Source organism: Oryzias latipes, chromosome 19 (assembly GCF_002234675.1).
Source record: "Oryzias latipes chromosome 19, ASM223467v1".
In the NCBI taxonomy this organism is placed as follows: domain Eukaryota; kingdom Metazoa; phylum Chordata; class Actinopteri; order Beloniformes; family Adrianichthyidae; genus Oryzias; species Oryzias latipes.
Window position 1 is genome coordinate 1,206,372 of NC_019877.2, and position 13,988 is coordinate 1,220,359.

The 13,988-nt window shown below is 44.0% G+C and overlaps 1 protein-coding gene across 1 annotated transcript; it reads left to right on the plus strand.

Moving 5' to 3' along the window:
- Positions 1–1,282: 1,282 nt before the first annotated feature.
- Positions 1,283–13,436, plus strand: LOC105353796 (protein FAM13C). Its single transcript, XM_011473504.3, has 11 exons — positions 1,283–2,739; positions 3,864–4,176; positions 5,115–5,253; positions 5,435–5,516; positions 5,593–5,653; positions 6,806–6,920; positions 6,998–7,081; positions 7,422–7,517; positions 7,704–7,915; positions 9,365–9,466; positions 9,537–13,436. Exons 1-11 carry the CDS (start codon positions 2,526–2,528, stop codon positions 9,649–9,651), a joined length of 1,533 nt encoding a protein of 510 aa, XP_011471806.2. The 5' UTR covers positions 1,283–2,525; the 3' UTR covers positions 9,652–13,436.
- The last annotated feature ends 552 nt before the right edge of the window (positions 13,437–13,988 follow it).

Sequence of the window (13,988 nt, forward strand, 5' to 3'; positions counted from 1 at the left end):
AACCATCATTTCCCAAAATATATTTTTCTGTAGCCCCTCCCACATGCAAAGAGCTCGGTGCTCCATGGCCTGAAGAAGACGCCAACGTCTGTGATAGATGACGATGAGAAGCGCTAGTGCCGAAGCAGAAATTTGAATGTATCTGCTGTTAATTCACATCTTTTGCCATGTTTTTAAATGACTTATTACGTAGGTGGTTTGCATTTATGAATCGGATTTCACTGAAACAGTGGAATTGCTAAATTAGTTTTTTTTTTTCATTTTTAGAATTTTAAGAAAATGTTTGTAATGGAAATGCAGCTGGTGACAATGGGTTTTTGGATTTTGCAGGATGGCCATGTCTTCTGAAGAATTGGTCAATCATCTCATGTACATGCTGTGTATTTAAGCCATCTATCTCCCTTATTCTCTCCCCATGGGAACGTCTTCTTCATACTTGGGTTTTTTCTTGGCTATTTTGTGAATAAATCCATCCTTCATCATTTGTCATCCATTTGTTTAAGTCCTTCCTGCTTCTGGGTCTTCTAAAAGCTACTGTACCCCACACACTCAAATACTAAGAACATATCTGGTGGGTGAACAAATCTTCACCCACCTGCATACTGACACACACTAACAAACAAAAAAACTGATACACGAGCAAACAAGCAAACATGTAAAGCAAATACCATTCCTGCATGCATACCAAAATCCTGTTTGAGCTAGGATGAGTGTACCTGTCCTCAGGTGATGTGGACAAGGATGTTGGGAAATATAGAAGGTATAAGAAAGAAAAGATGCAGGAGCCTCCGGTCCCAAAGAGCAGATAGGAAGAGGAGCATAGCAAGCGAGGGTCCCAAAGGTTTGGTCAACTATAAAAAAATAAAATAACATAAATGAATAAATAAATGAGTGCTGGACAACTATTCAATTTTTTTCTTTTCACATGTATATAAAGCTAATTTATTTAGTTTGTAAATGTCAGTGCAACATGGTGGGAATTTTCCCTCCTGTTGTATTTTTCTTTGGCCACTAGATGTCGCTCTTTCATTGTTTTACTTTCAGTTGAGCTTTATGTTATTTTTTTATTTTACTTTTAACTTGTCCTGTCCAACAACTGAGCCGGGACCCAGGAGCCGCCCACCACCCAGCCAGAGTCTTGTCACCGCAGGCCAGAGCAGGCCCAGGCGCCCAAAGATCACAACACAACCACAGCTCCACCCCTACCCCCTCACACACTACACTATCCAGCACACCCCCCCCCCCACCCCCTCTGATGGAAGACTCTGATGGAAGACTCGGCATGTGGAGGTTTTTCTGGAGAACTGAATTCGTCTGACTGCACTGCTCCAGATGTGAGGTTACATGGAGGGAGGATCATGATGTGGGGTTGTTTGTGGGGTGGATTCTCCCTGACCTCCGGGTCTTTGGGATGATTGAGAAGAAAGACCCCCCCCATCCCCCATCAGGATCTCAGCTCACCAATGGGCTTCAAACATCTCCATGAACAGAACCGTGGAAAGTTCATGGATGTGAACAAAAAGCTGCATTTGGTTTGAGCCATAACGACTACTTTCATCAGCAGCTTTTACTGTATTAGACCAGGGGTATTTGCTGGGGATGGGAGGGGAAGGGGGGGGCAAATGGCAGCCAATGTGAAAAGAATCAACAAAATAAGAGCAGAAAGTCTTCTGTTGGTTTTTATGAATGCAGCTTTTCTTCAAGAATGAAAGCATCTTTGAGTACCCCTCCTCCTCTTCCTCCTCCTCCTCCTCTTCTTCCTCCTCCGCTTTTATGAATGAGACAGAAACGCACACAGTGATGTCAGCAGGAAGGACCTCCTCCTCTGATGCGGGAAAATCCTCACGATCAGAGAAACGCTCCCCACAGGTCTGTCGGCCGCCCCGCTCATCCTGCTGGAGACAAACATCCCCCATCATCCTCCTGCCTCCTCTCCCTCCCCAGACCGAGGATGAGTAATCCAAGCAGGGAAGGAGGGGGGGCGAGGGAGGTGTAGGCACGCTGGTAGAGACGGTGAGAGAAGGAGGAGACCATTGCATCATCATCATCATCAGCGAACGTGCAAAAGCAGAGGGTGAAAATTCAAAACACTCCCAGCTGCAGAGCTCAGGCTGACTGGAACAGACTAATTCCTGGACGGATGCTGCACAAGGAGACGGGGAGTCAGCTGAAGACATGAATCTGTTCCTTTTTGGATCAGGCTAAAGACCGGAGCTTGAAACTGACAGAAAGACTGGGGACTCTTTCCTCCAGTGACCCTGACTAATCTCTGGAAACGCTAACTGACAAGACTTCTCCTTCAGGATCAGATCAGACTAATTCATGGAGGAAAGGCTGACAGGATCATCGTTTGAATGGGTGGAGGTGGCTTCTCTCCGGCCGTGACTGTCTTCTGATGCCTCTGAGAGTGGGTCCTGGATAATATCTGGAGTCAGTGTTCTATAACAGCATCCCACTGCCCTCCATCTCCCTGTGCTGGGACTCCCCCGTGGTACCTGGATAATCTCCGGATCAGTGTGTCTGGCATGTTCTGCTTCTGCCTGCAGAGTTCACTGCTAAAGCTCCAGGCTCTGGAGGTGGAGGGGGGGTCCTCACTAGGACCGTCCCCGGAGGAGAGCCCCCCTGCTCTGGGCAGCAAGGAGCAGAAGAGCCTCTGCGCCCCGGCAGAGCTGGTGGGGAGGGAGGTGAGGACGAAAGCTGTCTGCCACAGCATCCCTGCAGATGAAAACAACCCCCCAGGTAAAAACACCCGCATGTCCACAGCTTTAACCCTCCTCCATCAGGTGCTGCGTGTTTCTCATTGAGAAGGAAAGAGTCATGTGACTCTGTTACCGTCTGATCTGCTGCATTCTTTCTGGCAAATCAGCTTTTTCCACATGAGGTGTGTGTGTGCAAGTCAGCGTAAAGGGTGTGTGTGTGTGTGTGTGCACGTCAGCGTCAAGGGGGGTGTGTATGCATGTGTTAGCATGTCAGCGAATGGGGGCGTTAGCACGTCAGCGTATGTGTGTGTATGTCAGCATATGGAGGGTTTGTATACGTGTGTGTATGTGTGCATGTCAGCGAATGGGGGTGTGTGCATGTCAGCATCTAGGTGTGTGTATGTGTGTGTGTGCATGTCAGCGTATGGGTGTGTGTGTGTGTGTGTGTGTGTGTGCACGTCAGCGTATAGGTGTGAGAACATGTGTGTGCACGTCAGCGTCTAGGTGTGTGTGTACATTAGAGTGTGTGAGTGTTCAAAAGCGTCTGTAAATGAACGAGTACATGTAAGTGTGTTTACGTGTGTTTGTGCATGTGCATAGAGATGTGTGCATGAATGTGTGTGCTTGTATGTTTGTGTGGGCAATGGTGTGAGCATGTTTTGGTGTTTGTATGTGGGTGTGTGTGTGCACGTGTGTGTATTTGCCCATGATTTTACATAAATGTGTGTGGCACATGCACTTTTCTCTGAATGTGTGTATGTGTGCATGTGTGTGGGTGTATGTGCACACCACCAGCTGTTTCCTCTGATCATGTGTGCTGGTTGGCGTGAGAATGTATCTGTGTTTGTGGGTGTGCATGAATGTGTGTGTGTGGGTGTGTGTGTGTGTGTGTGTGTGTGTGTGTGTGGTTCTGCAGAGGTGGATCTGCAGTGACAGCTTCATTCAGATCTTTCAGTTTTTTCTCCCCCACAGAGGAATCCAGGAGGAGCTTTGGTTCTGGAGGTCAGCAGTGACCCAGTCACTCTGACCCAACAGAACCTCACAGCGCTGACTCATCTGCTGCAGGACGCAGTACTCAGGCTAATGTTCTGTTTGTGGTTCTGAAGCGTGGCGCGGACTGAGCATGTGCAGGAGGCGTGACCGAGATCTCCTGTGTGTCTGCAGAGCTGCTGACCGTCCTCTCCAGACCTCCGCAGTCCCCCCGGCATCAGCCCCTGACCCCCATCCACCCCGGCCAGCAGCCCCTGACCCCTGATGGAGTTCTGCCCCCCAGCCCTCACCTCTCCCCACAAAGGAGCAACCCCGGAGGCGACTGGGGAGGGGGGGACGTTTCCGAGGATGGAGGAGGAGCCCTCCTCCAGCTGCTGTCAGGACTCTCCAGCCCCCTGCCCTCCCCCCGCTGCTCCAGCCACAGCCTGAGGTTCAACTCCGACCCAGACGCAGCTCCGTCCCCCCCCTGTAGCCAGCAGTACATCCAGTAAGCTCCGCCCACTTGTTTGTTTGTCTGTTGTTTTTGTGCCTGTTTGTCGGTTGGAGGTCGTCCTGCCGGTCCAGAGAAACAGAAAACAGCTTTTGGAGGTGCTGGTTCTGTCCATGACCCGGGTTCTAGAAAGACAAATTCACATCAGGAAACATCCAACTGGATGACAGGAACTGTTGTTTCTCCGGTTCAGACTCAGATGTGAACCGCCTCGGTTGGATTTGATGGTCTTGAGCATTTCCGGGTCCAGTTTCTGGTTCTGAATCTTTCTGGCTCCAACATGGCGGTGTCCGTTTTGTGAAAAAATGGCGCCTGAATTGATTTGATTTGATGGAGCTGGAAGTAAACCTTCATTGTGGGGGCGGGTCCACACTCACTCGGTCCAGTTCTCAGATTCAGTCGATGGTTCTGATGCAGATCTGGATTAGGAGTTGGTGTTTTGGCTCAAACCAACCCTGAAACTCTGAACCAGATGGGTCCAGCCTGCACCAGGAGCTTGTTGTGGGTCTGGACTCGGGGTTCTCTGTTGTTGTTTACTGCAGCTCCATAACTCATAACTCCGTGACTCTGGCCCGGATGTTGTGGCTGCATTAATGCCTCTTCGGTAATCTGAACGTCCTCTTCATCTCCGTCTATTTTCGGAGCAGCAGCCAGAGGGTCAGAATGTGTTTGTGACCCACTTTGGGTCGGAGTGCCGCTTCACTTCACTTCATGTGCTGCAAATATTTACCAAAACAAAACGTTCCCGTCAATCCCTTTGATCTTTCCAGATCTATTCTGGTTTTACAGAATAAATCTGTCTGAAACTTCTTCTGAGGCGTGAAAATGAAGACGCCTTAAAGGGCGTCAGAGCAGGAAACAGATCCAAGTTCCGTTTTTGCTGGATCCGGTCAGGTTTGGAAGCAGGTCGGTGCTGACGGCTGCATTTCCTTCAGGTGTCGGGGTCGAGCGGACAGGACTGAAGGAGAGGAGGAGTGCCCCGCCTCCATCCCCTTCCTCACCAAACATATCCAGAGCCTGAAGAGGAGGGTTCGCAGGTTCGAGGATCAGTTTGAGCAAGAGATGAACTACAAGGTGAATCCACAACGTCACAGAAAACCCAAACCTGCTAACAACGGCTTCAAACCTGTTTGGTTTTTACCAAAAACACCTCAAGCTATTTTTCAAAAATGGAATTAGCCGATAACAATCAACAGCAGAACGTGACCGTTTAAGGTTTTCTCTCATCCTGAATGCTTGTGTCTCTGGGTTTCAGCCGTCCTACAACGACAAATACTCCAACCCGGAGATGGTCAGAGTGATGAGTGAACTGGCAAAGTCCCGTAAGCAGCTGAAAGGTGAGTAGGACCTCTGCTGCTGTGGCTTTAGTCATGGTGGACGTCTGTGTCACGTCTGATGATGTTTCCTCTGCAGAGCTGAGACTCAGGCAGTCGGTGTTCGAGCCATCTGAGGAGGAAACAGCCGACGGCGGCAGGTGAGATGTTTCTCCACAGTTCAGTTCATAGAAAAGATCTTTCTCCGTACAACAGCATCACCCGTTTGTCAAAAGTGAAGTGTGGAATGTGAAGTGTGGAACTTCCTTTACTCTCACAAATACTTCACGATACACCTACCACACGCACGACAATGGCATGTTCCATTCTCATGACGACAGTTGAGGTGGGCGTATGAGCCTCAAGGGGGCTGGAGCCCCCTTAAGGCCGTGTCACTCCCACGAAAACGGGTCATACGTGAATCTACGAGGAAAAAGTGAGAAAGGTTTTGGTCTTTACGTAAAACTTTCACAGATGTTAAAACTACGGAAGTAAACCACGCAAAGAACACGCAAATCAAGGTAGAACATGAAGCGTGTGTGACTATAGCTCTGTTTATATGCAATTCATTAGTGATTTGTGTGACAATTACATAATTTGAACGTGATATAAAAGTTACACATCAGTGGTTCATGCGTGACAAATCTATCAGACCCACATGGAACGGTTGTAAAAAGCCACAAATTTGTGTATGCATCTAGCAAAAAAAAGCCAAATAATAATGATAGCGTATGAACTACGGACTCTCAACCAACCAAAAATTCTTAACAGCCCAAAACCGAATTCTTATAAAAACCTGTCGGCCGAAACCCCCGTGGACATCTGTGCACGTGGACGAATGGTGAACGCAAGAAGCACTTTTGAATTATGTACATCAGCCGTGTATCACCAAAGACATTTCAGATGTGGAAAATGCGCAAAATCTGTGTGATGGCTGTGTGACACAACCTCGAGACTTGAGGGATTGAAGCTCTGTCATCTGGAAGGAAAGAAGGTCAAGAGGACACAGTATATGTCATTTGGACATCAAACAAATAAACTAGGTGAATGTCCAACAAATAGAATAGAATAGAATAGAATAGAACTAATCCCTCAAGGAAGGCCCCGGGATCGACTCCGGACAGGCAGGAGAGGTGATAAGTCTTACCCGATCCCAGAGGGACTCCAGTCCTTCTAGAAGAGTGTCCACCATGAGTGTGAGGTCTGTGCATCTTTGTTGAGACTTCTGACCCAGAACATGGATCTGTCTCATAATGGATGTAAACAAAAGGAGTATGTGAGTTTCACACCTCTAACGTCAAATGAACTCGTAGGTTCGGCCAGCGAGGCGCGGCAGAACACCCTCCCACTCTGGAGGAAACGGTGGAGTCTCTGTTCAGACGGCTGAAAGAGAAGAGGCAGTCTCTGGGTCTGCCCGACAACATGAAGGTGAGCGACGTCCATTTCAGTCTGACAGACACAAACCCAGCTGAAGGCCAATCCTCCGCGTCCCGTTTGTGCTGCAGGAGATGACGCAGGCTCAGATGGTGCTGGAGAAGATCACGCTGCAGAAGTGTCTGCTGTACTTTGAGAGTCTGCATGGTCGACCGGTGAGCAGAACCAATGGCTTTTGTTGTAGCACAGGACAAATCCAGAACAACGAACAGTACCTTCATTCCAGAACCACCTCTCTCACTCAGCTGAGTCGTATGCTGCCCCCTCATGGTTACAGAGGGAATCGATACTTGACAAAATAATAGGATCTTGACTACTAAACCAAATGTATCTGTAAAAATCAGACATCGGTGGTAGAAATGAAAATGTTTTAACCAGACAAAAGCTGTTCTAGACTTTGTAAATGTTCTAGTCAGTGAGCATGAGATTCAACATTCAAACAACAGGGGGCGCCGTTCAAAATTCTACCTTAAATAAACGTTGTTTGTCTTTCAGGGAACCAAACGGGAGAAAAACCTGGTGAAGCCTCTGTACGACCGCTACCAGATGATCAAACGCTTGCTGTGTGTCAGCCCCATTTTCAGCACCATCGTAAGAACAAACCTCCAATCAAACGCATCCAACTCAGTGACAGGAAATAACCACGTGCTGGTTTAGTGTGCAGAAAACTGTGAAGCTCATTTTTATTGGAAGATCCTTTTCTTCAACTCCACGAGCCGACAGAGTCTTTAACAATTATCCTTCACACGGGGGTCACTAGTTTTTCCTGTTTCTCAGGAGGAAGAGGACGGTTCTGACGAAGACTCCACAAGCTCCCCCCTGGGGGATGAGCTTCCTGTCCCACCCCCCAGCAAAGTGTCTCGGTCGGCAGCCGGTGAAGAGGACAGCGATCGAGACAGCGACCCGGCCTTCGTGTCTCCAATCGATGAAGTAAAAGCTGTACGGAGACAAGCTGCTGTTACTACAGCGAAGCTGCACGAAGCGTCCAGGTGCGCCCACACCTCACTGCACCTGTGCCGGGCAGAAAACACCTGCTTTCAACCCCATCCCCCATTTTAGCCCTCAAAACGATGAGAATCAGGTCAGAAAAATGTTGCTGCTGTTCCATCTTCCGGTGGTGTTTCCGGAGGATACATAAACGGTGTGATGGTTCATCGTGTGAAATGTTAACATCTTGTAATAAGTCAGAAAAGTTCATAAACTTTTATTCAGAGTTCACACGTCAATAAGATGCCAGAGACAAACGGAAACAAGACAAGACAAAAGATTCTGTTACAAAAACTGCTTTAATTTTTGTCTTTTTAACTACTTTATATATGTTTTGTCTTAGTTTAGAGACAGTCAACCAAAACTCTGTAGCAAAGTTCTGCAAAAAAACAAGAAGAACTGAACTTGTTCCTGTAGACCCAGAACCACTGACTGTCCCAAAGCCTTAGTCATAAAGTTCCCCACATGGACATGAGGTATCTGTGGGTGAACAATGGTAAAACCTGTAGGGGACACACGGGTAACCTGGACGAAATATCAAGGTGGTTGACCGATCTGTGAACCCGTAGAAAGAAAATGTTCATGCACATTTTTTCTACGTTCATGCTGCAGGCAACAGGTTGTAGTGAACAACAATACAACATGTAACAGGGGAGGAAGTAGGTGAGACACAGGTGTGTCGTACGTGTTTTTCCCCTTTAACCCCCCCAAATCATCCTGCAGACTGCATAGGTAGTCCGTTAGGGCTGATCATGTGACACGTGCGTGCTCCGTGCTGCAGCCTGTCTGTTAGAAATGAGGAAATTAGAGTGTAGCTTGTGTGGACTTTCAACAGTCGTCCTACAAACACTTGGGGATCACATGCACACTCCTTGTGTATAGCATTTGCACAGTTAGTAAGGAGCCAGTACTCTCACTGTACGTCAGCCTCAACAGTTGGTCAAAAGTCAGTGTAACATCCATGAGCTTCACAAATACTTCACGATACACTCACTGTACCACATGCATCTCAATGGCACGCTTCATTTTCATGCTATCCATTGAGGTGGCCAACGCAACCAGACAGAACTGCACTCCCCTGAAGATGTAGCGGCTCCTTTCCGTGACCACGGACCTGGACAATCCAAAACCTGCAGCACCCGTACAGGTGCTTGTGATTAAGGCTTCTGAAAACTTATAGGGTTTTTGAAACTGTTTTTGTTTTTAAAGTTAAGTAGATTCTTTCAGCATTGGTTCCTTTAGCGTTCTCTTTCAGACATAGTTTGTACTCTGAATGGGTCTCTATGTTAGTTTGAAAACTGGTTACCATGAAAACATCAAAACACTTCGAAAGACTTCTGAAGCCAGTCAGTTGGTAGAAGCTCGGGTCAGAACTGAACTAGTTCTCAGAAAGGTGGTTTTGTACCAACTGTGTTGTCTCACCTGCTTCTCTCTGGATGGACCTTATGAAGGTCTCAGCTGCTGGAGTGTCTGCGGGAGACCCGAGCAGAGAAGAAGTCCAGGCGCAAAGTTCTCAAGGAGTTTGAGGACGAGTTCTTCCGTCAGACCGGACGGTGAGTCAACCGCTGTACCATCGATCCCACGATGAGTTCAAGAGACTGATGCGGCTCTCCTCTCTGACAGGATCTGCCAGAAGGAGGACCGAAGTCCAATGAAGGAGGAGTACCATGAATACAAGCAGCTGAAAGCAAAACTGCGCTTGCTGGAGGTCCTGCTCAGCAAACAGGAGACCCTGTGAGGAAACAGGACTTCCTTCCACATCGTCTGAACAGTGAGCCCATCATCCTCCTGCTGTTCTTCTACCATCATCCTCTCACCATGAACTAGTTTTCTGCCTTCCTTGATAAAGACTTTGAATGTGTCTGAGTCCAACTGAGAGCACTTTAATCCGCCAGCGAGAAAAACAAAGGCCTCCAATACGAGACCCGTTCTTCCTGCAAACCATGAACCTCCCAGAGACGTTCACTTCAAACTTTATCCAGATTATTGTTTAGGGGAACGATATGAGATTAATGAGAAGAAAAAAACAAAGGAGTAAACAACTCAAAGACCAATGCTAACGGTCAGATTCTGGAAGAGTTTTGAGGATTCTGGCAGAATCTGGCAGAAAAAAGAACAAAACCATTTGAACTTTTTAAAAAACCACATCTGACATAAAATGAAAGATTGTGCCATTTTTTTTAACAGAAACTGATAGAATATTGTCCTGATTTAACGTGCATGCCTCTTATTTCTATGAATCAATTCTGATTTTCTAAAGTGCTCTTGAACAATAGTTCTGCAAAAACTTTCTTTTCCGACTTTAGCTCTCTTTCCTAACAATTTATTTCTGTTTTTGTACAATAACCATAGAAATGTCCTTAGAGATCTTTTGTTTCAAACAAATCTGAACGACAAAAGTCAAAGGAGACATTTGGTAAGTTTGTGCACCAAGCAGGGGATTTCTGAGGTGACTGCTTCTTCAAATTGTAGAATAATCTCCAGGTTTCTTTATATTTACTCAACCATTTTCCTCAATCCACATTTTATCTGATATTTTTGAGCTGTAACTGTCCTGCATTTATAGGGAAAGGCTTCAGGTCCACCAGAATTTGTCTTTAAAGTCACATCATCTGATGAATTGTGTCTCTTTAAGGTCTAATTTGACATTTGTGCCTTCGTTGACTGAAGCAGCTTGGGGTTAAAGTCAAACTTTTACACCAGTTCTGAAGCTGAAACAGTAACATTTCCAGTGTAAGATTTTCTTTTTGTTATAAATGCTGCTTCCTGCAAAAAAAACCTCCAGACTTTTTTCTGTTGGGTTTGTAGGTAGGCTGGAAAGAAATCCGCTCTAAAATCAAAACATTTCCTTCTCAGTTTTTCATAATGGTGGGGAAGTCTCATTCATAGAACTGAATTAGTGTCCATAAATATTGGAAAATAAATGTAATAACAGTTAGCCATGTGAGTGTTAGGGCCACCATGAAACTAAATAAATGAATGACAATAAGCTCAACAATTTACAAGAATAAAGTTGTTTAATTATGAGGGAAAAAATGTTTACATTTTATGAGACTAAATTTATCATTTCATTAGTTATTAATTGAATATTTATGAGATTAAAGTCATGATAAGAAAAACTGTCACATAAATTTGGGGGGAATCATGTCTTTTCTGGAGGAAAAAGACAAAGTTGTAGTTGGACGGCTGCAGGGATATCGTTGGTTTCATCAACGATTAATTCAGAGGGTTTAGTGGTTTCTCAGGAGACGCTGAGTCTGGTGATTAAGTTTCTTGACCCACAAAGAGCGGTTTACCGACAGCAAATCGTTTTCTGCATTATACTTGCAGAGGTCCAAATGCATCATGGGACATGGATACCTATGATAAACTGAAACCTTATGGTGTCGCCAGAAATGGATTGATGGATTTAGTTGACACCTAATGTGGATAGAAGCTTACTTTACCAAGTTTATTATTAAAACAGCATAAGATTTTTTCTTGTAGAACTCTTTTCTCATAAAATTACAACTTTTTCAGTTTTACTGCTGCAATTTAATAAGATTGTGACTTCTTTCTCATTGTTCTATAAATTGATTCTTGTAAATTTACAACTTTTTCTTATAGTTTTACAATTTAAATCTCACAAAATTACACCTTTATTCTCAAGAGCTTACTATTTTTTATTCATAAACTTTTGACTTTTTGTTCGTAATGTTCTTTTCATCTTTATTCTAATAAAATTACAGCTATTTTCTCAAAATTTTACAACTCTTTTCTCATAAACCTTTGACTTTTTTCTCGTGATTTTAGGATTTTATGTTCGTCGTATGAGTCTTTGATTGCTCACTGTTTGACAGAGACAAAAATAATTGTAAATTTTACATACTTTTCTCTTGAATTTAAAGTAAGCTCTACATCTCTCACACCTAAACACAATATTGGTCCCTTATTTGTGTTTTTGTTGCTATTGTTCTTAGTAAGCAGGATTTTGCCCAAAATATTTATTTCTGTAATCTCATAAATTTTCAATTTAGAGTTTATGAAAGTATTTCATTCTCATAAAATATAGCTTCTTCTCATAACTTTATAACGTAATTCTCGTAATCTTTTCACTTTATTTAACTTTTTTTTTGTGGTGGCCCTAAGACTTCATCGTGTGACGGCTAAAAGTAAAGCAAACACAAAAATAATTTTAAAAGCAATTTTATCTTAAAATCAAAGTAAATCTGTGTTAGAGGTTGTTTTCTTTTTGCAAAGACTCCTTGGAAAAATGGGGTAAATTTAATACACAAGTTAAAGAAGTTGTCTAATATTGGATGCAACATTTTTATTTCTAAAATGCCGTTGGTGAATGGATATTATTGCAAAACCAGCCACCTTGTTGTTACCCTTTGAACTGATTGGTTCAGTCGGGGCGTAGAAGTGTTTCCCCCCAAGAGGAAACTAAAAACCAATTTAAGAAAAATTCAAAAATTTATAAAAATAACATTCCAAAATTGTCCAAAGCTGTCACAGTCCAAAGAAAAACACGTCATAGAATCAGAATTATGTGAAAAGACTAATATGTGACATACATGTATGCAATACCAATTCTGTGCATTTCTAAGTCTTGACCTGGTTGCCACCCAGTGAGAGAAAATGTTTAAAAGCTGCCAAAAATTGTGTTTTTGAGATAATCAGCGATGGGGTCATGGAAGAGTCAGATTATTTAACCCATCTGTTAAAAAATTCTGTCACATCTTGCTCGAACTGCTGCTGTTGGATTTTGTGAGCTTTATTTTGAAGAGATGGGCCAGGAAGTTGAAGCAGAGGGCAGGACATGAGGTAAATGGTAACAGACCAGGTTTCAAATCTTGTGCCCAAATATGTAATTTATGAATGTGACTGGAGAAAGGTCTGCCTGCAGTTATGTAAGAGCACTTTAGGCCTAAAAACGAATCCAAAGTGTTGCACCATGTGTACTGATAAGGAGATGAGAGCAAGGAGTTTGTGGAAACACAATCAGACTGAACTGAGTAAGTCCTGTCCAGCAAATGTGTCTGTTATGGGAAAGGATTTTTAAATGCTGCTGGGTTTAATGAAAGATCATCTCATGGCAGTTGCTTTTACGGTGCAGCATGTTATGAGTAAAACCTGTTTTCTTTGTGGTAAAGCTGAGAAAAAAAGAGTAGATTAACAAACCCAACCACCATCTGTGTGTTTGTGGAACCACGTGTAAAAATAGACAAAACCTGAAAAGGTTCCCCAGCAACGCGAAGCATGTGTCAGATTTCTAGGACCAGGAAACCACCTCATCGTGTCTGAAGAAAGTTTTATATTCTCCTGTATTCCTGACATCTGTTTTGTGTCAAGTGAAGTCCCGTTGAGGTTGGGCTCTCTGTCGGATTCATGTTCCAGAGCGCTGAAGGCCGAGTGCATGTCTGTGTTGATGTGGTGCTGTTGTTCCTGCCACCGTGACGATGACTTCCCTGTGATGTGCAATCCTGGTTAAACTGAAATTTCTATACGAAGTTACAATAAATATTTTTGCTATCAAAACTTTCTCATGTTATTTGCTTTGTATTATTCCAGCTGATAAAGAAACACTGGATTTTTTTTACTAACAGTCCATTAAATGAGGAGACAGGTGGGTGAACTATGCTTCAAAAAATTCAGGTTAAATCAGGCTGTGATTGATATTAATCTTGTTTTTGATCATGTAATTTGAACTTTTTGAATGAGAACCTGTTTACATTATGGCAATAATAAATTTATCGATAAACGCAACATTCATTTCAGGTGGACCATTGCCATTGTTTCCACTGCCAAGTAAATTAGCATGTTTAAAATCCCAAATTCGTGACCTCCTGCTCTCTGGATTTTCCTGAAGTCCTGAAGCTTACTTCATTAAAAATGTGTGAATTTTAGATCAAAAGATTCTGTAGGCAAAGGATTGAGAACCCTTGCTGATGGACATGGCTTTTTAAAATGATTTTAAACTCGTCACATGATTACATCTTTAATCCTTTAACACCAGAGATGTCGCTGGCAACACCTAAATAACAATGTTTGACAATTCACGCAATCAACGTAAGTCAGCTAATTATGCCATAA